The sequence below is a fragment of the Vipera berus genome (genome assembly GCF_964194415.1).
Source record: "Vipera berus genome assembly, chromosome: 6".
Taxonomy (NCBI): Eukaryota; Metazoa; Chordata; class Lepidosauria; order Squamata; family Viperidae; genus Vipera; species Vipera berus.
This window is the reverse complement of record NC_138208.1, coordinates 90276071-90299773: the sequence shown is the minus strand read 5'-3', so window position 1 is coordinate 90299773 and position 23703 is coordinate 90276071. Positions and strand designations below refer to the sequence as shown.

The window sequence follows — 23703 nt, the reverse complement described above, 5'->3', positions numbered from 1 at the left end:
GTGGAAATGGGGGACGACTAGCACCAGAAGTCCTATCTGGTCAAGGTCTGTCCTGGCACTAGTCTGCCTTGGCTCTTTTACGACTCGTGGACTTCAACTCCCAGAATTCCTCAGCCAGCATGGGGGAACTATGGCCCCTTTATGACTCGTGGACTTCAACTCCCAGAATTCCTGAGCCAGCCTGGCTCTGCTTGGAAACCTCTCCCTTTCCCCTCAGCCTGGCTGGCTCAGGAATTCTGGGAGTTGAAGTTTGCAAGTCATGAAGGGGCCAAGGTTGCCTACCCTTAGTGTATATTAGTAACCATAAACCTGGGCACTGTTTAACACACAAAGAACCACACATAACACAAAGTGAAAGTATACTAGAAGGCTTTATTAGATCAATTGTTGCTTCAAGATAGAAACCAAAACAATTAGGAGCTGTATTTCTGACAATTTTATTGGCTTTATTTTTAAAGCAAAAAGGACTCTCTTTGCCAAGACCTATTTGTAAGCACCGCCTGTTAAAAAGTGATCCTTACGTAAAAAAATCTACTTATTTTAATAAGAATTTTTTTTGCATATATACAGGTTATCTTTGACTTACTACAATTCAGCCCAAAATTGTTGTTGCTAAGCGAAACAGTGAAGTAGAGTTTTACCCCATTGTATGACCTTTCTGGCCACAGTTGTTAAGTGAAGCACTGCAGTTAAGTTAGTAACGCAGCCATTAAGTGATTCTGGCTTCCCCCACGGATTTTTCTTATCAGAAGGTCACAAAAGAGGATCACGGGATCCTGGAACACTGCAACCGTCATAAATATGAATCAGTTGCCAAGGGTCTGAATTTTGATCACGCGATCATGGGGATGCTGCAACAGTCATTAAGTGTGAAAAACGGTCATAAGTCACTTTTCTCAAAGCTATTGCAACTTCAATCGCTAAACAAACTGTTGTAAGTCAAGGATTGCCTGTACTTTGAAGAAGCAAAGACCATTAAACTGTTTAAGGAGAGTCTGCACAAGATAGTCAGGAGGTTTTGGGTAGGTTTATGATGTGTTTGTTAAAGATATTTGCTGCCCATCTCACGGTTGCTTTACTCTCGGTGGCTTACAATAATAAGAAGGAAGAAAAGGAAGAAAAATGAAAAGGCATGCAAAGAGAAGTAAAATAATAGAACAATGAGGTAAACAAATGACAAAGGAACACAACGAGAATAAATGCATCAATAGGTATTTATTAATACTTCAAATGGTTCTCTGCAAAGTCTCAGAAACGGAGGAAACGTTTGGGTTGCTGCTCTGGCTGATTCTGGGTACAGCGTTAACTGGGTTAGTTGGAGGGCTGCATTCACACAACATGCTAACCTGGTTTGGCTTTGGTGGATTAGCGCGTTGTGTGAACACTGCAGCTATCACATACGGGTAGCCCTTGACTTAACAACTACAACTGAGGACAGAATTTATGTAGCTACGTGAGAAATCTGGTTAGGGTTAGGGTTTGCCGCATTTTACGACTTTTCTTGCCACGTTTGTTAAGCGAATCGCCGCAGTTGTTAAGTTTGTAACACGGTTCCTAAGCGAATCTGGCTCTCCCCCTCCCCCCCCCGCTTGACTTCGCATGTCGGAAAGTCTCAAAAGACGATCACGTGATCCCAGAGCACTGCAACTGTCATAAACGTGAGTCAGTTGCGAGTGTAAATCACGTGACCGTGGGGATGTGGCAACGGGTCTGGAGAGTGAAAAAGGCCGTAAGTCACTTTTTTTTGACTGCTGTTTTTAAATTTGAACGGTCACTAAATGAACTGTTGTTAAGTCGGGGACTAGCTGTATTGCGAAAGGGTCTGCAGGGGGCAGCACCAAATCTCCCTTCCCTAAGAACAGGGGTCTTCCAACGTGGCCCTTTTATGACTTGTGGACTTCAACTCCCAGAATCCCTCAGCAAGCGTGCCTGGCTGAGGAATTCTGGGACTTGAAGTCCACAAGTCATAAAAGAGCCACGTTGGAAGACCCCTGCCTAAGAAGATAGCCTGTATTGTCAATTTTAACTGTGGACACATTGACCCACATTAAAAATGAAATTTTGTTGCCTGCTCTCAAAAGCGTGCACATACATAACACATATATAGACATGCTATATACATAGGTAGGTACATGCATACCTTGACATATAAATATTAATCACTGCCCATCCTGAAGACATAGTGGAAAGGAGGCGCTCCCGAGACACACGCAATCTCGGCTCCAGGGTGGCGCAGGGTGATGGACCTTGTTATCCTAAGCGCCTCCCTTCCCCCGCCATCAGCGCCCTCCCAACGTCAAGGCAGGAGCGGACCTCTCCAACATGGCGCCGCTTCCCCTCAGCCGACCTTCCCAACATGGCGGCGGCCGCCAAAAGAAAGGCGCCGCTCGGCTCCGACCCTCTCAACATGGCCGCCGCCACAGGAAGGCCGCCAGAGCCCTGCCCAACATGGCCGCCACGCGTATCTCAGCCCGGCCGGGACGCTCCACGGGCCTTCCCAAAAACCTCCTCCGCTTCTCCTGCCTCCGTAACTCCGCGCACTCCTCGCTCGCCTCCCCGCCGGACGAGCGCGGGCGCCTCGCCTTACACACACACACACACACAGTTCCTTCGACCTTCCCATCATGGCGGCGCGAGGGCTCCGTACACGCCGTGCGTCCTCCCCTCCTCCTCCTCCTCCGCTCTCCCAACCCCTCCCCTCCGGCCTGCTGCCGCTCCCGCCACCACAGGACTCGGCTTTCCCGCCCGCGGTAGGCCCGAAGCCTCGCCTCGAGTGGTGGCGGCGGCGGCGGCGAAGGGTTGTGTTCGCCTCAGCGACGCAGGACAAGGCCCGGCCTGGCGCGCGCGGCCGACAGCCGAGGCTGGCGGACTGACTGAGCGGGCGCGCGCCCGCGCTGCCTCCTCCTCCTCCTCGTCCTCCCGCCCGCCGTGCCGCCCGCTCACTCCTTCGCGGCCGTCGTCGCCGCCGCCGCCCGTCTCTCTCCTCCTCCTCTTCCTCCGCCCCCGCTGCCTCGTCTTCCTGCCTGCCTGCCTAGCTAGCTAGCTGGCTGGCTGGCGGCGGCTCCACGGCGCAGGCCCGCTGCAGCGCAGCCGCTCTGAGGTGAGTGTCCTACCGCGCAATCTCCCAGCAGCTCCTCACTCGCCGCGCGCCAGACCCGGCGCAGCCGCAGCAAGGCGGGGGCCCCGCGCCGCCTCGCCCGCCCCCGCCTCGTCCGCTCCGCCGCCGCGCGCGCAGCCCCCCCCCCCCGCCGCTCCCCGCCCCGCCCGCCCGGCCAGGCCAGGCCAGGCCAGGCCAGGCCGGGCCGCGCGCTAGGCCTCAGGCCCGCACTCCATCGCCCATCATCCGAGGCCCGCGGCCCTGTCTTCCGCGCGGGCAGCCTCGCCCGAGTTGCCCGCCACGGGAACCGCCCGGGAGCCCCGTTTCCGGCCCGGGGAAGGCCGAGTCGAACCGCCTCCTCTTCCCCACATGACTTGCAAATAATAATAATAATAATAATAACAACAATCATCGTGCGTTATATCCCCTCTTGTGCCCCACCCCCCCTTCTCCAATGGCGCCGGCTTCTGGGAGCCACAGGTCTCCTGGAGGAGCTTCCTCTGACGAGGAGAGCTGTGGCTGCCGAAAGCTGGCGCCGTTGGAGGGAATTAGCCGGGCAAGGAGGTGGCTTTGCTGGGGCTTTTCAGTGGAAATTGGGGGGGGCCCTCGGAAAAGAGCTTCCCGGGTGTCACCCCCGCTTCCATTTCCTGCAAGTGATGAGTGGCCTTGTCTTAGACCAGGGGTCTTCAAACATGGCCCTTTTATGACTTGTGGACTTCAACACCCAGAATTCCTCAGGCAGCATGCCTGGCTGAGGAATTCTGGGAGTTGAAATCCACAAGTCATAAAAGGGCCAAGTTTGAAGACCCCTGTCTTAGACCCTGCTTCAGCGGGTCTTCCAACTTGGCCCTTTGATGACTGGTGGACTTCAACTCCCAGAATTCCTCAGCCAGGCGCACAAGTCACGAAAGGGTCACATTTGAAGGCCCCTGGCTTCTATGGCCAATGCTGGCTGAGGAATTCTGGGAGTTGAAGTCCACCAGTCATCAAAGGGCCAAGTTTGAAGACCCCTGGCTTATATGGTCCGTGCTGGCTGAGGAATTCTGGGAGTTGAAGTCCACAAGTCATCAAATGGCCACATTTGAAGACCCCTGGTTTCTACGGTCCATGCTGGCTGAGGAATTCTGGGAGTTGAAGTCCACCAGTCATCAAAGGGCCAAGTTGGAAGGCCCCCCAGCCCTGGTTCAATCTTGGTTGGATCGCTCCCGACCTCCAAGCGAGGGGGAGCCACAGACCACGAAAGGTCCTTGACTTATGGCTGTCATTGAGGCCAAAATGTCTGTTGCTAAGTGAAGCCTTTGTTAAGTGAATTTTGCCCCGCTTTACGACCTTTCTTGCCACAGTTCTTAAGTGTGTTGACGCCGAGGTGGGGCTTATTTATTGTTATTATATTATTATTATTATTACTTTTTTAAAAAAAGTGGGTGTTTTTATATCCATGTGATCCGCCTTGAGTTGCCATGTGTGAGTTAGGTAGCAATATAAATTTTCTTAAATAAATACACACACACACACACACACACACACACACACACTGCATGGTGAAGTGAGTGGCTTCAGCATTGACTTTGCTTGTCATACAGTCGCAAAAGGAATTAGATGGCAATATATTCATTTATTTATTTATTTTATTGGATTTATATACCGCCCTTCTCCCGAAGGACTCGGGGTGGTGTACAGGGCAGTTAAAACACAATATACAAAGTTAAAAATAAATTAAATTACATTAGCCCCAACAAGTAAATCACATTCTAAAAATTTAAAATTCCAATCCCTCAGTCCAATATAAATTTTCTTAAATACACACACACACACACACACACACACACTCACACTTACTACACAGCTAAGTGAATCTGCCTTCTCCCCATTGACTTTGCTTGTCATACGGTTGCGAAAGGGGATCGATCAGGTGAACCCGGGACACTGCAACCGTCATAAGTATGAGTCAGTTGTCAAGCGTCTGAATTTTAATCACAGGAGCACGTGTGTGAAAAATGGCCATAAGTCCCTTTTTTTCCCATTGCTGTAACTTCAAATGGACACTAAATGAACTTTCCTAAGCCGAGGACTTAGGGGGGTTGCCTCGCTTTCTAAGTGGGGGGGGGGGAAAGGAGGTTTAAATTCCACCCAAGGGTGGATCGGCATTTATTTTGATTTTATTTGTCTTTTGGGGAGGCCTGTGGTGCAGGAAAGACCCTTTGATCAAAGCAACGTAAGTAGTAAGTTTGGGGTGTGCCGGAGGGCCTTCTTTGACCCCACTTCCTCGATGGAAACAAGGAGGTTAAATGTCATGGAAAGGGCGGTCCCCCATTTATTTTTATTTTAATTTCTCTTTTGGAAGAGAGCCTTCGATCAAAAGTTCAGGGGTCCACTCTGGAAGGCCTTTTTCCAGCGCGGTCTGGCTGAAGATTGCCGTTAGGGAGACTTTATTATTGGGGTGGGGGAGAAATACACGGGCGTGTATCGTTCTTTTAAAAAGCAGAAGATGGCTTTGTTGTTTTTTTTAATCCCATTTCATTCCTGGGACTGAGTTTGTTCTCCAGCTTTCCTTGACATTTCCTGAGTTGCGAAGAGGAGCTGGAAGATTCTGTCCCTGGGAAAGGAACAAGCGGGGAGGGCGGATTAACTGTGCAATATATCCCCATCGAGGTGGTACATCACTTTTATTTCTTCATGCTGGAGAGATTCCAAATTGCTCTTCTGCTCTCTTGCTAGCTAGTTGCAAAATTAATCGGGCTGACGCTGTTGTTTGCGTCTGTTCCTTTTAGGCTCTGGTGGTGGTGGGGGGAAAGCAAATGTGGTCATGGGATGCTGTTCCCATATTGTGGGGTTCTCGGAGCTTTTTTCTGAACTGGGCTGTTGGCTTGCAGACGTTTCATCCCCCCAACTAGGGAACATCATCAGTACTAGAAGGAGTTTGTGTGTAAAATCACTCCACTCCCTTGTATAACTGATGTCGTGGCTTGGTTAGGTCATGAAACGTCTGCAAGAAAATAAGCACAGAGAAGCATCAAGGACTCCACAGTCCTCCTCCTCCTCCTCCTCTCCACAACACCCCCCCTCTCTTCTAGCACTGATGACGTTCCCTAGCTGGGTCATGAAATGTCTGCAAGAAAACAAGCAAGCTCAGAGAGCACCAAGGACCCCACACTCCTCCTCTTCCTCCTCTTCCTCCTGCTTCTCCTCTTCCTCCTCCTCCCTTCCCCACCCTCCTCCTCCTCTGCACAAACCCCCCTCCCTTCTAACACTGATGCTGTCCCCTAGTTGGGTCATGAAACATCTGCAAGAAAAAAAAAACCAAGCACAGAGAGTACCAGGGACCCATAATCCTCCTCCCCACCTCTACAGCCTCCCCCCTCCCTTCTAGCACTGATGATGTTCCCTGCTTGGGTCCTGAAACGTCTGCATTAAAACCACTAAACTCAAGAGACACCCGAGCATCCCCTTGCTACAGATACTCTTATTTTTCTGCAAATGGGTCCGCAAGCACTCGTATCGGGAAGCCCATTCTCCTTAGCCTCCAACACCCCCATTGATTGCACCCGCCAGTTAATGGGGAAGGGTCCGGCCATCCCCGGTATCCCCCTTGTGACGCTGGGCGGCAAGAACTGGCAGCGCTGCCTTTGTCTCTTCGTGTCTCGCAGAGGGATTTGGAAAAGAATCCTTTTTCCTATGATGATGATTACTATTATTATTATTATTATTCCTCTTCAGTCTCATGACTGGGCCAGGGAAATGTGCAAATCACCCTGGGAGATCGCTCTACCTTCAGCCAACGGGTCCCAGAGGATCCCAGCCGTAAATTTGGTAGAAAAAGGGGCAGTCTTTTTCCTACCACGGACACTCAGGAGCTTTGAGCGCAGTTAAAGCCCCGGATTCCTTGAGAACTAGAAACCTGACGGGGTGGGATCCTGCTTTGCAATAACCCACCCCAGCCAGCCTTCGGGCTGCCTTTGAGAAAAGAAAGCTATCCATAAGAGAGAGAGAGAGAGAGAGATTTTGGAGGCGGGGGGGGGGGGGAACCGTTCCAGTGGATCCAAGAAGGGGGGGGAAAAAAAGCCCGTTTAGCCTAATAGGGTTAGACCGAGGCTGCAGCTGTTCTCCAAACGGGAGGATTGCAGCCGGCCTCCAGGTTGCTGGTTTTTCTGGGATTATATCGGGGACAGGAGGCACCGCATGTATAAGGCTTTGATTTTAAAAAAAAAGTCCTTTTTGTCTGGCAAGAGATAGGGCGGGATAAACACCCGGCCATCTGCTCACCCAGGAGAGAGACCGGTGACTCCTTGTTAAGGCAACCCCCCCCCCAAAACAAGATCTCTACTAAATTTGAATCCCGGCCTCTGTGCCTGCCGCTCAAATGGTAAAAGTCCCCTCTCCCCACTGATGCAAACTTAAATGCCTTTGATTTCCCAGCCTCCTCCTCCGCTTCACTTTTAAACAATTCTCCAATCCCACATCAAAATGCAACACAGGTAGTCCCTGACTTACAACGGCTTCGCTTAGAGACTGTCCGAATTTTCAAGGGCCCTGAAAAAGGGGACATAAGGATCATTTTTCACACTTACCACCATTGCAGCATCCCCCAGGGCAGGGGTAGGCAACCTTGGCTCTTTTGTGACTCGTGGACTTCAACTCCCAGAATTCCTGAGGCAGCATGGGGGGAACTATGGGCCCCCTCACGACTTGTGGACTTCAACTCCCAGAATTCCTGGCTGGCTGGGGCAGGGGTAGGCAACCTTGGCTCTTTTATGACTCGTGGACTTCAACTCCCAGAATTCCTGAGCCAGCCACGCTGAGGGGAAAGGGAGAGGTTTCCAAGCTGAGCCAGGCTGGCTCAGGCATTCTGGGAGTTGAAGTCCACAAGTCATGAAGGAGCATAGTTCCCCCATGCTGGCTGAGGAATTCTGGGAGTTGAAGTCCACAAGTCATGACGGGGCCATAGTTCCCCCATGCTGGCTCAGGAATTCTGGGAGTTGAAGTCCACAAGTTATGAAGGAGCATAGTTCCCCCATGCTGGCTCAGGAATTCTGGGAGTTGAAGTCCACGAGTCATGAGGGGGCCACAGTTCCCCCATGCTGGCTCAGGAATTCTGGGACTTGGTGTCCACAAGTCATGACGGGGCCATAGTTCCCCCATGCTGGCTCAGGAATTCTGGGAGTTGAAGTCCACAAGTCATGAAGGGGCATAGTTCCCCCATGCTGGCTCAGGAATTCTGGGACTTGGTGTCCACAAGTCATGACGGGGCCATAGTTGCCCCAGGCTGGCTGAGGAATTCTGGGAGTTGAAGTCCACGACTCATAAAAGCCAAGGTTGTCTACCCCTGCCCCAGAGTCACGTGTTCCAAATTCAGACGTTTGACAATGGGCTGGTATTTATGACGGGTCCCGGGGTTGCGTAATCCCCTTTCGTGACGACCTCGTGAGCAAAGCCGATGGGGGAAGCTCGATTCCAATTTTAAAAATCGCGTTCCTAACTTAACAACTGCAGGCATTCCCTTAACAATGGTGGCAAGAAAAGTTGTCAACATGGGCCCAAACTCACTTCACGACTGTCTCGCTTAGCAACAGAAATTTTGGGTTGCATTGGGATCGTAAGTCAATCGGAATAGAGCCGGAAGGGACCTGGGAGGTCTCTTCTTCAAAACCTCCAGTGATAAGAGCACCCACAACTTCTGGAGGCAAGCTGATCCTCTGTTTAATTGATCTGGGATTATGCAATAACAGAATAACAGAGTCGGAAGGGACCTTGGAGGTTATCTAGTCCAACCCCTTCTCGGAGAGGAGACCCTAGGATTATACAGTAAGGGACCTTGGAGGTCTTCTGGTGGCAAGCTGTTCCACTGGTTAACTGTCCTCGCTGTTAAGTTTCTCCTTAATTCCAGGTTGCTTCTCTTTGGTCAGTTTCCAACCATTGTTCCTTCTCCTGCCTTCTGGTGCTTTGGAGAATAATTGGACCCCTCTTCTTTGGGGCAGCCCCTCAAATATCATGTCTCCCCTATTTCTTTTCTTTAGACTAGCTAGCCAAACCCAAGTCCCACAGTCATTCTTTCTATGGTTTGGTCTCCAGCCCCTTAATCCTCTTAGTTGCTCTTCTCTGCATTTTTCCCAAAGTCTCAACATCTTTTTTTGTAACGTGGGGACCAAATCGATGTAGGATTCCAAGTGTGACCTTATTAAGGATTTTTTAAAAAGCGGTACTAATAACTTCACGTGATTTCGATTCTATGCCTCTGTTTATACAACCCAGGACTGTATTAGCTTGTCTTCTGGAGCGTTGGCTATTCCTGCCAGCTTAGTGGACTACTTACTTGTGTATAGTAATCCTTTGAAGGTGTCCAGGTTAAAACTTTTTTCTGCAAAACCAAGTCTTGAGGAAAGGTGATTTAGGATTACGGTCCATTCTTTTTCTGCTCTCTAGCAGAGTCTTCACTTTCTGCCGTTATCTAAAATAAATTCTTTTTCCTGTAGCACCCCCGCTTCTAATGGAATCAAAGTTTCCTTCTAAAAAGGAGAGGCATGGCTCTGCAATGGAAGAGTAGACCACACAATCGTTAAGTGAATTTTGCCCCATTTTATGAGCTTTCTTGCCACAGTTGTTACGTGAATCCCCGCGGATGTTAAGTTAGCAACACGGTCGTTAAGCGAATCCAGCTACCCCAGTGACTTTGCATGTCAGACGGTTGCAAAAGGGGCTGCAGCGGTCCTAAATCTGAGACGGTTGCCAAGCGGCTGAATTTTGATGGTCGTAAGTGTGAAAAATAAGTCTCTTTTTTGAGTGCTGTTGTATCTTTGAACGGTCACTAGTTGTAAGTCAAGCATTATTTTTTTGCAAACTCTCTTTTGAGTTGCATATGAGATGTGAATCTGTTTGCTCAATTGACGATTTAACTTGGAATGGTCATTAAATGAACTCTCCTTAAGTCAGGGACCACCTGCGCGCAATAATTTTGAATACCCTTTTGCTAAACCAAAGAGTTTAGGATTGTCCAGGACTTGGCAGGGTTGAACAGAGCATCTAAAAACAACTTCCAGTGCAAAGAACGGAAGATTTGATGCTTAAGTTGGTATCAGACCTTTTTTTTTTTGCAGAAATGAATTATAACGGAGGCAGCAGCTCCCATTAGCTCGCTGTTGATGAACTCTAGTTATATATAGAATATGAGCTGGGTTTTTTCAGGAGAAAAATAAAGACAGGAAATGATTAAAGACGAGAGCACGGCCTTCAACGCAGCTCTTCACCGCCTTGCAAGGTTTCTCGAAGAGTTGATACCACCAGATGAGTTTTCTCCTAGCAGAGGTTGAACACACGGGCGGACCGTTTGTGATGAGTCTCTGCGGAGTTTTTGCTTTTGAAATGAGCCTTCATCACCCAGATCTGAGAACAACGCAGCTAGTTTTCGACTTACAGCTCACACTTAAAAACCGTTGCAGCATTTCGGCCACGTGATCAAAATCCGTAGGCTTGGCAACTGGCGTGTACTTGCGACGGTTGCAGCCTGCTGGGCCCACGCGATCCCCTTTTACAGCCTTCTGACAAGCAAAGTCAATGGGGGAAGCCGGATTCATTTAAGAGCGACAATTCATTGAACAACTGGAGTGACTCACTTAGCAACGCTCGTAAAAATGGGGCAGAAAAACTCACTGAACAACCGTCCTGCTTGGCAACAGAAATTTGAGGCTCAGCTGCGTTCGTCAGCTCCCTGTAATTGAATTAAAAAATCCAGAAAATAGTGTTCAGCGTTCTTACATTTCTTTTCATTTTGAAGGCAACGCAAATTTTGTGTCCTGCAACACAGTGAAAAATGCCTGGCTGAAGCAGTTCTACTTGGAATTGTATCTTCTTAGTAAACCTCTCATCCCGCCTTCCATCAGCTTCAGCCATCTTGGGCAAAGCCCGTCCTGCTTGGGGCCGATTAAGCCTTGCAAGATATCTTTGCTGCTCCAGGTTGGGAGAAGCCGGTGCAAAGTCCGAGGAGCAGGTTTTGCACTCAAGCCAGGCCACAAACAAAGGCTCGGCGTAGGAGCAAGTCTCCGCCCTCGTTTCCATCTACTGGTAGTCCTTATCTTGCAACAGTTCACTTAGCGACCGTTTGACGTTACAACGGCACAGAACAAAGTGGCGTGGCCATTTTTCCTACTTAATGACCGTTTGCATTATCCCTGTGGTCACCGGGATCAAAATTCGGATGCTTGGCGACAGACTCCTAATTATGACGGTCGTGGCGTCCTGGGGTCACGTGATCCCCTTTTGCGACCTTCCAACCAGCAGAGTCAATGGGGAAGTCAGACTCGCTTAACAACCGTGTTACTACGATAACTGCAGTTAAGTGGCTAACTTAACAACTGTGGCGAGGAAGGTCGAATAGCCCGTTTTTCATATATAGGTAATTCGTAACTTGGAACTATTCGCTTAGCGACCAAAATTACAGCGGCACTAACCAAAGTTTTTCCCACGTGTGACGGTTGTTGCAGCATCCCCCGGGGTCACGTAATCAAAATTCAGACACTTGGCAACCGGCTCATATTTATGACGGTTCCTGAGTCACGGGATCCCCTTTTGCGACCTTCTGACAAGCAAAGTCACTGGGGGGGATGCAGATTCACTTAACGACCGTGTTGCTAACTTAACAACTGCAGTGATTCGCTTAGCAACTGCGGCAAGAAAGGTCGTAAAAATGGGACAAAACTCACTTAACATCTGTCTCGCTTAGCAATGGAAATTTGGGGCTCAGTTGTCATAAGTCAAGGACTATCTGTATTATTATAAAACTTTCATTCCTTAAACATGAAACTCAGTCAACTGAACACTCAAACGGACTGGCACCAATGGTTGACACGGGTTGCTGCCAGCATCCTAGGTATCAACCAGGTATCTCCTTAAAATTGCCCTGTTCACCGCCCTGAGTCCTTCGGGAGAAGGGCGGTATACAAATTAAATTATTAAATTAAATTATTAAAATGTAAGATGTTCCGAGTAGCGCACTTTTTTGTAGCTTTGCTGGAGGAAGCTGCAATTTCTTGATGTGTTTTGCAAAGATTTTGGACATCGATCCCAGCGCCCCGATGACAATGGGTGTTGTTGTTTGTTTGTTTGTTGTTATTATTGTTATTATTCATCGCACAGTCAGCCGGATGTTAAGACTGGATTTGGCATTTTTGTCTACCTTTCAAATTATTATTATTATTATTATTATTGAACATCGCACAGTCAGCCAGATGTTCGGACTGGATTTGGCATTTTTGTCTACCTATCGAGTCCTTACCAAGGACCTGGGATAGGCAGATGTGGATGTCTGATGGTATTACAGATCTCGCCGCAGGATGGAAGCAGTTCCTAGTAAGGCTGCCTTTTGCAATTGACTAATGGCGAATTTGTCAATGCCGATGATGGTGTTCAAGCGGTGCTCCCGTTGTTCAAGGCGCCTCTTACTATTGGTACTACTCCCCTTGCTTGCCTTTGCCAACAGTCTTTCTATTTCGATTTGTAGGACCGTCTTCGTAGTTTGTCATCTTCTCCAGTTCTTTCTCGTCTATTCTGCTGTCTCCAGGCACTGCCACGTCCACTATCCAGACTTTTGTCTTTCTTACCGACAATTGTTAAGTCCGGGGTGTTATGTGGCAGGGGCTTGTCAGTTTGTATTCTGAAGTCCCAGAGCAGTTTAACTTTATCATTTTCTATGACTTTTCTCTATTTTATGATCCCACCAGTTCTTGCTTACAGGCAAATGATATTTTTTGCAGATCTTCCAAGGCACCATTGCTGCTACTTTGTCGTGCCGCTGCTTGCAGTCAGTCTGTGCGATCTTCTTGCAGCAGCTTACCAGGTGGTCCACTGTTTCTTCAGCTTCTTTGCACAGGCGGCACTTGTTGCTGTCTTCTGAATTTTGACTTTGTATGGATTTGTCCTTAAGGCAGAATTAGTCCCTTGGTCTTGTGCAGCCAGAATTAGCCCCTTGGTCTCTTCAACTTTCCGGCTCTTAGTCATTGCCAGGTCTTGTTATTATCTGTTTTCCCAGCTGTTTTTTTATTGTACTGGCCATGTAGTGCTTTGTCTTCCCATGCCTCTATTCTGTTATTGTTGTTGTTATAAAACTTTTATTCATAAAACATGAAACTCAGTCAACTGAACACTCAAATTGTCTGGCGCTAATGTTTGACACGGGTTGCTGCCAGCATCCTAGGTATCAACCAGGTATCTCCTTAAAATGTAAGATGTTCCGAGTAGCACAGTTTTTTTTTGTAGCTTTGCTGGAGTTATTTGCAGGAAGCTGCAGTTTCTTGGTGTGTTTTGCAAAGTTTTTGGACATCGATCCCAGCGCCCCGATGACAATGGGTATCCCTGTTACGCGTTTCACCTATAATCGCGCAGTTTCGATGGCCAGGTTGCGGTATTTCATAATTTTTTCCAGTTCTTTTTCTTCGACTCTGGCATCTCCTGGTACAGCCATATCAATCAGCTGGACGCTTCGGTTCTCTAGGACTGCGATATCTGGCGTGTTGCATTCCAAATGGCAATCTGTCTGTATTATTATTATTATTATTATTATTATTATTATTATTATTATTATTATTATTATTATTATTATTAATTACTATTATTATTTCTTAAGTTCAAATGCTACTCAACTCGGGGCGGTGATAAATAAAAACCGCCCAGGTGGCAGACGCTAGGAGAAAGAGAAGCCATCCCAGTAAAATAGCCTTGTTCAGTCGAAAGAGCCTCGTGGGCCAAGCCTTCAGGATCAAATTACCTGGGCAGGTGTGATCAAAGCCAGAGACGCCCCAGGTAGCCTGGTCCCTCCAGGCCTTGGAGGGCATTGCCCGGAAGCAAACTGGCAACCCAAAGGATAGGTGAAAATATAATACAGGTAGTCCCCGACTTACAACCAGTCTCTTTAGCTACCGTTCGAAGTGGCAAAAGACTCCCCGGAAACGACTTAACAACCTGGTTGTTCAAAATATCCAACAGCTGACCGCCCCCACCTGATTGTGATAGCCATTTTAGGCACGTGACGACCAGTCGGTATTTACAGCTGTTTATAGCGTCATGGGCCTGCGACTTTCGGCAATTTTTGCCACAAAGTGGTGTTTACTTCTATTTTCCGATAAAAGCCACCCATTGGATAAAATGGGTTTGTAACAACACACACACACACACACACACACACACACACACACACACAGGTTGGTTTAACTTCCGCTGCAAAAAAAAAAAGTAAAATCGGGTGATTTAAAATCAGCCCACTTAACAGCCGTCGTAAGTTCTGGGTTCAATTACGGTCATAAGTGGAGGACTAGTGCAAGGTGAGTCCGTTTACTCATTGGCTAATCGGCACCCCTCAATCAGCTTGCAGGCCTTGGGGGAATCCCACTCAAATCTGTGGTTCCTCCAAATGCTTTTTGTGTTTATTTTTTAGTCTTGAGGACTAGCAACTTGAACGGGTCATAAAGGTTTATTCTACTCCGTAGCACCTCTTGACTGACCATTGGATAGTTTTCGGGCGCAGTTTGCGTCTTGCAGTCTCTGGTTTCCTGGATTCAGGAGTTTGCATTTTACTACTCTCGGGAAAAACTATTATTTCTTCAATGCAGCTAAGTCCTCAACTTAACAGCTATAACTTGAGCCCAGCATTTCTGATGCTGAGCGAAACATTTGTCCCATTTTGCGACCTTTCTCGCCACCGTTGTTAGGTGAATCACTGCAGTCGCGAAGCTAATAACACGGTTGTTAAACGGACCCAGCGTCCCCCCCTTGACTTTGCTTGTCAGAAGTTCGTAAAATGACACACACACCCCAGGACACTGCGACCGTCATAAATAGGGGTCAGTTGCCAAGCTTCTGAATTTGGACGCTGCAACGGCCGTTAAGTGTGAAGAACGATCCTAAGCCGCTTTTCCCCCCCCGCCCCCAGTGCCCTTGTAACTTTGAAACGGTCGCTAAGTGAACTGCTGCAAGCCGAGGACCAGCTGCGTAGACAGCTATCTCGAAGAGATTTTGTGATGTTGGTGCTGACAGCTTCTCCTCCTCCTCTGCTTCCTTCCCCACAGCGGTGATCATCCATGGAGGAACATACGGTGACCCAGGCCGAGCACATGGCCACCATAGAAGCCCACGCCGTGGCCCAGCAGGTCCAGCAGGTCCACGTGGCCACGTACACGGAGCACAGCATGCTGAGTGCCGACGAAGACTCCCCGTCTTCTCCCGAGGACACGTCCTACGATGACTCGGACATCCTCAACTCCACCGCCACCGACGAGGTGACCGCCCACCTGGCCGCCGCAGGTAAGTTGGGCTCGGCCGGCACACCTTGCTCCCTTCTCCAGCCACACCTGGGGGAAGGGGGGGTGGCAGACGGAGGCACACAGGTGCCTTTCCCATCCCCGTCATTGGCTTGGCCGGCAATAAAACCACACCTGGAATGCTGCATCCGGGTTACCAAAAAAAAGACGTTGAGGCTTTGGGGAAAGTGCAGAGAGCGGCAACTCGGAGGATGAAAGGCCCGGAGACGAGAACAAGGGTGGCTGGAATTGGGTTTTGGTTAGTCTGGAGAAAAGAAGGACTAGGGGGGGAGGACGTGATTTCAGTATTTGGGGGGCTGCCACAAAGAAGAAGGGGTGGGGGTCAACTCATTCTGCAAAGCACCAGAAGGCAAGACAAGAAACAATGGACAAAAACTAATTAAGGAGAGAAGTAACCTGGGATTAAGGAGAAGCTTCTAGCCAGTGGAACAGCTTGCCACCAGACGTTGTGGGTACTCCAACACTGGGGGATTTCTAGAAGAGACTGGACAGGGGTAGGCAACCTTGGCTCTTTTATGACTCGTGGACTTCAACTCCCAGAATTCCTCAGCCAGCCTGGGGGAACTATGCCCCCCTCATGACTCGTGGACTTCACTCCCAGAATTCCTCAGCCAGCATGGGGGAACTATGGCCCCTTCATGACTCATGGACTTCAACTCCCAGAATTCCTGAGCCAGCATGGGGGAACTATGGCCCCCTCATGACTCGTGGACTTCAACTCCCAGAATTCCTGAGCCAGCATGGGGGAACTGTGGCCCCCTCATGACTCGTGGACTTCAACTCCCAGAATTCCTCAGGCAGCATGGGGGAACTATGGCCCCCCTCATGACTCATGGACTTCAACTCCCAGAATTCCTGAGCCAGCATGGGGGAACTGTGGCCCCCTCATGACTCGTGGACTTCAACTCCCAGAATTCCTCAGGCAGCATGGGGGAACTATTGCCCCTTCATGACTTGTGGACTTCAATTCCCAGAATTCCTCAGCCAGCATGGCTCAGCTTGGAAACCTCTCCCTTCCCCTCAGCATGGCTGGCTGAGGAATTCTGGGAGTTGAAGTCCACAAGTCATAAAAGAGCCAGGGTTTGCCTAACCCCTGTTATAGGGTTTCCTCCTTGATCGGGGGGCTGGTCTAGAAGACCTCCAAAGTCCCTTCAGCTCTATTTTGATTGTTTGATTGATTGACGGATTGATTGATTGACAGTTAATACCAAAAATAAACTACCCATCCCTGCAAGGATTTTTTTTTTAAAAAAAGCTTCCAGCTACCAAGGTCATAAGTGCGAATAATGGTCAGTGACAAGACGCCTTCTTTCAGTGTTGTGGTAATTTTGAAATGTTGGCTAAATGAACTGTTGCAAGTCGGGGATGGCCTGTATTCGTTTTACAAAGGTTCAGGGAAAAAGGGCTGTTTTTATTTACATTTTTACTTTCAATCTGGGTTTTTCAGGGTTTCCCTGGAGTCAAAACAAGTAATTTAAAAATTGTAGCCTGCAGAGGGCAGCAGAACAGTAATTTTAATTTTTTTTTTAAATTTTTTTCAGTTAGGGAGCCGATTAGCCTTATTTCCTAGTTTAACCGTTTATTTATTCATTTATTTACAGCTCCTGTTTCTTAAATCTCCCACCTCCCTCGTGTTCCTTTGGGTTTTGTTTCCACATTCCAAGCTGGCTGTGGGAAGGATAAAGCACCCCGAAACCTCTTATCGGAATGACAAGCAGGCTTATCCCGTGCCTTGCAATTATTCCGGGGAAGTGAACCAGCATTGCAAGCAGTCCTCAACTTACAACCGTTCGTTCAGTGACCTTTCAAAATTATGACGGCACTGGAAAAAAGGGACTTACGGATGTCATTCACACTTAACGACCATTGCAGCATCCCCACGGTTGTGGGATCAAAATTCAGACGCTTGGCAACTGGCTCCTATTTATGACAGTCGCAGTGTCCCGGGGTGTGTGTCCCGGGGTAGCCAGATTCACTTAACAACGGCGTTAGTAACTTAATAACTGCACTGATTTGCTGAACAGCTGTGGCAAGATGGTAAAATGGGGAAAAGCTCATTTAACGAATGTCTCACTTAGCAACAGGAAATTAAGTCCTCGATTTACGGAGCGCAATTGGGACCGGACCTTCCATTGCTAAGCAAGGGAGTGAGTCCTCCCTGACTTTACAACCTCTTCTGCCACAGTTGCTGAGGAAATATGTTGCTAAGCGAATCCGTTGCTAAGTGAATCACATGGTCATTAAGCGAATATGGCTTCCCCCATTTTCTTTGCTTCTCAGGAACCCTCTGGGAAGGTCATAAGTGGCGATTGCGTGGACCCTGGATGCCGCACCGGTCATAAATATATGCCAGTTGCTAAGCAACCGTGGGGAGGCTGCGATGGTCATAAGTATGAGGACCTGTCATAAGTCACTTTTTCCCAGTGTCGTGGCAACTTAAAATGGTCGTAAGTCAAGGACCACCACAGGACTCCAATTGAGTCCAAAATTTCCATTGCTAAATGAGACAGTAGTTCAGTTGCCTCATTTTACCTCATTTTACTTTCTGGCCACCGTTGTTAAGTGAATCACCGCAGTTGTTACGTTAGGAACAGGGTCGTTATGTGAATCCGGCTCCCCTTCCCCGTTGACTTCGCCCATCGGAAAGTCGCAAAAGGGGATCACGCGACCCCGGCACGCTGCGACCGTCCTAGATGTGAGTCAGTTGCCCAGCGTTTGAATTTTGATCACGTGTGACCACGGCGATGCTGCAACGGTCGTAAGTGTGGAAAACGGTCCATCGGCCGCTTTTTTTTTCCCCAGTGCCGAACGGTCACCAAACGGAACGGTTGCAAGTCGAGGACCCGCCGTACTTTGTTTGGAGCGCGGCTGCCCTGATTCCCGGCCAGTTTGCCCCGTTTTTTGGAGGAACCCTCCACCCCGCTTTGCGACGGGAGATGGTGGGAGCTGTCACGGGCCTGGCTTTGCTCCCTTGGGTGATTCAGGTCTCTCCTTTGTCCCCAGGGCCGGTGGGAATGGCCGCCGCGGCCGCCGTGGCCACCGGGAAAAAAAGGAAGCGACCGCACGTCTTTGAATCCAACCCCTCCATCCGCAAGCGGCAGCAGACCCGCCTGTTACGGTAAGAGCGCTTGTCCGGCATGTCCCAGGATTCCCCCTTCCAGCTGCGGGGGGGGGCACGGGGTGGGTGTATGGGGTGCGACTCCCGACCCTGGACGGAGCTTCCTCTAGCCTGGCTTGGTCCAGCGAAGAAGGGAGTCGAGCTAGGTGGGTCTGTGCAGCTGCCATGCGAACTGGTTGAGAGGTCAGCCCTGCGAGGTAGGCCAGGCTAAGGAAAGGATAGCATGGAGGTCAATAGCTACTTCACTGTGAAGCTCTCGTAACAGAATCTGGCAAGTCTGGAGGTGATTTTCCCCCCTTTCACTCTATCAGCTTATCTATCCCTCCACCCACTCACTCTCTCTCTCTATGCCTGTATGTATGCCTGTATTGTGTGTATGCCTGTATTGTGTGTATGCATGTATTGTGTGTATGCATGTATTGTGTGTATGCATGTATTGTGTGTATGCCTGTATTGTGTGTATGCATGTATTGTGCCTGTCTGCCTGCCTACTGACTGTCTGTCTTTCTTTCTTTCTTTCTTTCTTTCTTTCTTTCTTTCTTTCTTTCTTTCTTTCTTTCTTTCTTTCTTTCTTTCTTTCTTTCTTTCTCTTTCTTTCTTTCTTTCTCTTTCTTTCTTTCTTTCTTTCTTTCTTTCTCTTTCTTTCTTTCTTTCTTTCTTTCTTTCTTTCTCTATCATCTGTTATCTGTTTGTCTGTTCTTTCTGTCATCTATCTTGTCCATCCTTCATCTATTGTCTATTATCTGTCTATACCGTCTATATAACTTTCATCTGTATTATCTATTATCTGTCTATTTCTATCTATTGTCTATGTTTCTATTTATCTTTCATCTATTATCTGTTTGTTTGTCTATCTGCCATATATTTATCTTTCATCTGTTTGTCTCTATCTATATCTTATCTATCTATCTTTCATATGTACTTTTGTCTTTCTATCATCTATCTTGTCTGTCTGTCTTTCTTTCTGTCTCTATCATCTATCATCTGTTATCTGTTTGTCTATTCTGTCTGTCATCTATCTTGTCTATCTATCATCTATTGTCTATATTATCTGTCTATATCTACCATCTATATCTCTATCTTTCATCTGTATTATCTATTATCTGTCTATTTCTATCTATTGTCTATGTTTCTATTTATCTTTCATCTATTATCTCTTTGTTTGTCTATCTGCCATATATTTATCTTTCATCTGTTTGCCCCCCCCCCTCTCTCTCTCTCTCTATCTATCATATGTACGTTCTATATCTGTCTGTCTTTCTAGCATCTATCTTATCTATCTATATCTGTGTCTGTCTGTCTATCTATCCAGATCCTAAGCCACGTAGGGTTTTGGGGGTGGCAACCAACCAACATCTCGATTGCAGAGAGAAACAAGTCACTAAGACTCCTTTTGCAACAAGGGGTGACAAGGAGGAACCCAGAGGTCCTATCCCCACCCCAGCAACTTCATTCTGGAGCCCCGTGACGCTTCCAAGTACTTCTCAAGGGTGGTCCCACATAAGGCCCGTTGCAGTAGTCCCTGCGACAGGTGGCCCAAGCAGGAGTGATGGGGCAGCGACATATTTTTTATCCCTTGTTTACCCTGATAGTACAGTTACCAACCCAGACTTCCTTCTCATTGGGAATGGCAAGGTCTGACGCCATGCACAAGTCTAAAACACGCACGTCTCGGAATGTGGTTTGGACCCTGCGGAGAAGAACCAAGTTCAATGCTAGTTAGGAGCACTTTCCTCCAGGGCTTCTCTGATGCAACGTTCAGCCACATTTTCCCTAGCCGGGGTGTTGCAACCCGTGGCTCGGTCTTGCTCGGTATCGACGGGGTAACCCCTTGGTGCTCTGGCAGGGCTGGTCGTCTTAGTGACGGGTCCCGTGGCAGTTGCACATCCTCTGCTGGACTAGATGCCAGAGGCATCTTTTTTTGTCTCGTGCTCCCCAGCACCGGGCCCAGTCTTCTTTAATTGGATTTGTGATGCAATCGCTCTCCACGGCATCCAGAGGGATAGACGGTCCTGATTTTTCTCCTCGAAACGTGCCTGCGCGGGGTCTGTTGTCCCCGGACGAACTTCACAGCTTTGTTTCTTTCTCCTTCCTGCTCCTAAATCTTTTATAATAATAACAATAATAAGGTTGGAAGAGACCTTGGAGATCATCTAGTCCAGAGGTCCCCAACCTTGGCAACGTTTAAGACTCGTGGACTTCAACTCCCAGAATTCCTCAGCCAGCATGGGGCAACTATGGCCCCTTCATGACTCGTGGACTTCAACTCCCAGAATTCCTGAGCCAGCATGGGGAAACTATGGCCCCTTCATGACTCGTGGACTTCAACTCCCAGAATTCCTGAGCCAGCATGAGGGAACTATGGCCCCCTCATGACTCGTGGACTTCAACTCCCAGAATTCCTCAGCCAGCATGGGGGAACTATGGCCCCTTATGACTTGTGGACTTCAACTCCCAGAATTCCTCAGCCAGCATGGGGGAACTATGGCCCCCCTCATGACTCATGGACTTCAACTCCCAGAATTCCTGAGCCAGCATGGGGGAAACCATGGCCCCTTTATGGCTTATGGACTTCAACTCCCAGAATTCCTGAGCCAGCATGGGGCAACTATGGCCCCCTCATGACTCGTGGACTTCAACTCCCAGAATTCCTCAGCCAGCATGGGGAAACTATGGCCCCTTCATGACTCGTGGACTTCAACTCCCAGAATTCCTGAGCCAGCATAAGGGAACTATGGCCCCCTCATGACTCATGGACTTCAACTCCCAGAATTCCTCAGCCAGCATGGGGGAACTATGGCCCCTTCATGGCTTGTGGACTTCAACTCCCAGAATTCCTCAGCCAGCATGGCTCAGCTTGGAAACCTCTCCCTTTCCCCTCAGCATGGCTGCCTCAGGAATTCTGGGAGTTGAAGTCCATGAGTCATGAGGGGGGCCATCGTTCCCCCATGCTGGCTGAGGAATTCTGGGAGTTGAAGTCCATGAGTCATAAAAGAGCCAAGGTTGCCTACCCCTGGTCTATACCATTTCAGACAAATGGCTGTCCCGTCTCTTCTTAAAAACTTCCAGTGTTGAAGCATTCACAACTTCTGGAGGCAGGTTGTTCCGCTGGTTAATTGTTACAAATGTCAGGAAATGTTCTGCCACTCAAGTCCATCCGGCCCATCCGTGCAATCAAATATATACTTTTTAATTTTTATATATTTATTAGATTGTTATTTCCTTCATATACAACGTAAGGCAGTGAATATAGCAATATTCGTTTCTTCTCTTATTTTCCCAACAACAACAGTTCGGTGATAGAGAGTAAATAGCTGAAAGTCACCCAGCCGGCTTTCATGCCTAAGGCAGGACTAGAACTCACCGTCTCCTGGTGATTGGCCCAAAGTCACCCAGCCGGCTTTTGTGCCTAAGGCGGGACTAGAACTCACCGTCTCCTGGTGAGTGGCCCAGAGTCAGCCAGCCGGCTTTTGTGCCTAAGGCGGGACTAGAACTCACCGTCTCCTGGTGATTGGCCCAAAGTCACCCAGCCGGCTTTCGTGCCTAAGGCGGGACTAGAACTCACCGTCTCCTGGTGATTGGCACAAAGTCACCCAGCCGGCTTTCCTGCCTAAGGCGGGACTAGAACTCACCGTCTCCTGGTGATTGGCCCAAAGTCACCCAGCCGGCTTTCGTGCCTAAGGCGGGACTAGAACTCACCGTCTCCTGGTGATTGGCCCAAAGTCAGCCAGCCGGCTTTCGTGGCTAAGGCGGGACTAGAACTCACCGTCTCCTGGTGATTGGCCCAAAGTCACCCAGCCGGCTTTCGTGCCTAAGGCAGAACTAGAACTCACCGTCTCCTGGTTTCTAGGCCAGCACCTTAACCGGAAGATCCCACCTTCACCCTCTTGTATTTCACTATCTAACTTGCTTAATCTCAACTTATTTTTGTATGTCCTATTTTAATGTTCTGTGCTTGCTTTTACATCGTCTCGTTTTTTTAGCTTTTCTATTTAATTCTTTTAATTTTAATTGTCTTCTAATACTTTTTTTTTTAAAAAAACACCTTTTTATCATATTGTAAGCCAGCAAGAAGAGGGGGGCGTATAACTTTAATAAATTAAATACGTGAAGTTTCTCTGCCCCATTGGCCAGAACGGGAAGCCTTCATCCCACCTGCCAACCTGACGTGACGGGAAAAGTTTAAAACCAGAAAGTCTGGGGGTGTGTGTGGAAAACCCCCCCGAAGGACGGACGTGTCTTTCCCGCAGGGGGAATAACCTTTTAAAGCCAATTCTTCCTTCTCTTGTCCTCCTGACGCAGGAAGCTGCGAGCCACTTTGGATGAATATACCACCCGGGTCGGGCAGCAAGCGATAGTCCTGTGCATATCTCCTTCCAAACCCAACCCGGTTTTCAAGGTCTTCGGGGCGGCCCCCCTGGAGAACGTGGTAAGGCTCCTCAAACACCCCCCCTCCCCCAATGCCCCCAGTTAGAAACCCGGAAGTGGGAAGTGGGGAGGGAATGGGAAAGCTTGGGAATCAACTAGAACAGGGGTAGGCAACCTTGGCTCTTTTATGACTCGTGGACTTCAACTCCCAGAATTCCTGAGCCAGCACAGCTGGCTCAGGAATTCTGGGAGTTGAAGTCCACGAGTCATAAAAGAGCCAAGGTTGCCTACCCCTGAACTTAGAAGAACATGGCAGCAAGGGGATTTAAAGCCCATGTCTCTTTCTCTTTGCCCTCTCGAAATACAAAGCTCAGAAAACCAGGCAGTTCTTTTACTTTTACTCAAAGGTAAAAAGGTGAGATACAAGAACGCTCCCAATGGACATCTGCGTATCTACAACCGTGGGGTCCTCGGGGCTCTCTGAGCTGGGTGGTTTCCTTGCAGACGCTTCAAGACCCAACTAGGTGACATCATCAGTGCTAGAAGGGAGTGGAAAGGAGAAGGGGAAGGGAGGAAGGAAGGAAGGAAAGGAAGGAAGGAAGGAAGGAAGGAAGGAAGGAAGGAAGGAAGGAAAGCAGAAGAACTGTGGGGTCCCTGGTGCTCTCTGAGCTTGGTGGTTTTCTTGCAGACCTTTCAAGACCCAACTAGGAGGGAGGGGGATATAAGGATTGGTGGAGAAGGAGGAGGAGGAGGAGGGCTGTAGGATCCTTGGTGCTTTTTGATCTTGATTGCTTTCTTGCATGACGTTTCAAGACCCA

The 23703-nt window shown here is 48.7% G+C and overlaps 1 protein-coding gene across 1 annotated transcript; it reads left to right on the top strand.

Moving 5' to 3' along the window:
- Positions 1–258: 258 nt before the first annotated feature.
- NRF1 (nuclear respiratory factor 1) lies at positions 259–23044 on the top strand (the record flags this gene model as incomplete). Its single annotated transcript, XM_081330680.1, has 5 exons — positions 259–3100; positions 15148–15382; positions 18403–18517; positions 22820–22946; positions 22988–23044. The coding sequence occupies exons 2-5, from the start codon at positions 15160–15162 to the stop codon at positions 23042–23044; spliced, it is 522 nt and encodes a 173-aa protein (XP_081186806.1). The 5' UTR covers positions 259–3100; positions 15148–15159.
- Positions 23045–23703: the final 659 nt, after the last annotated feature.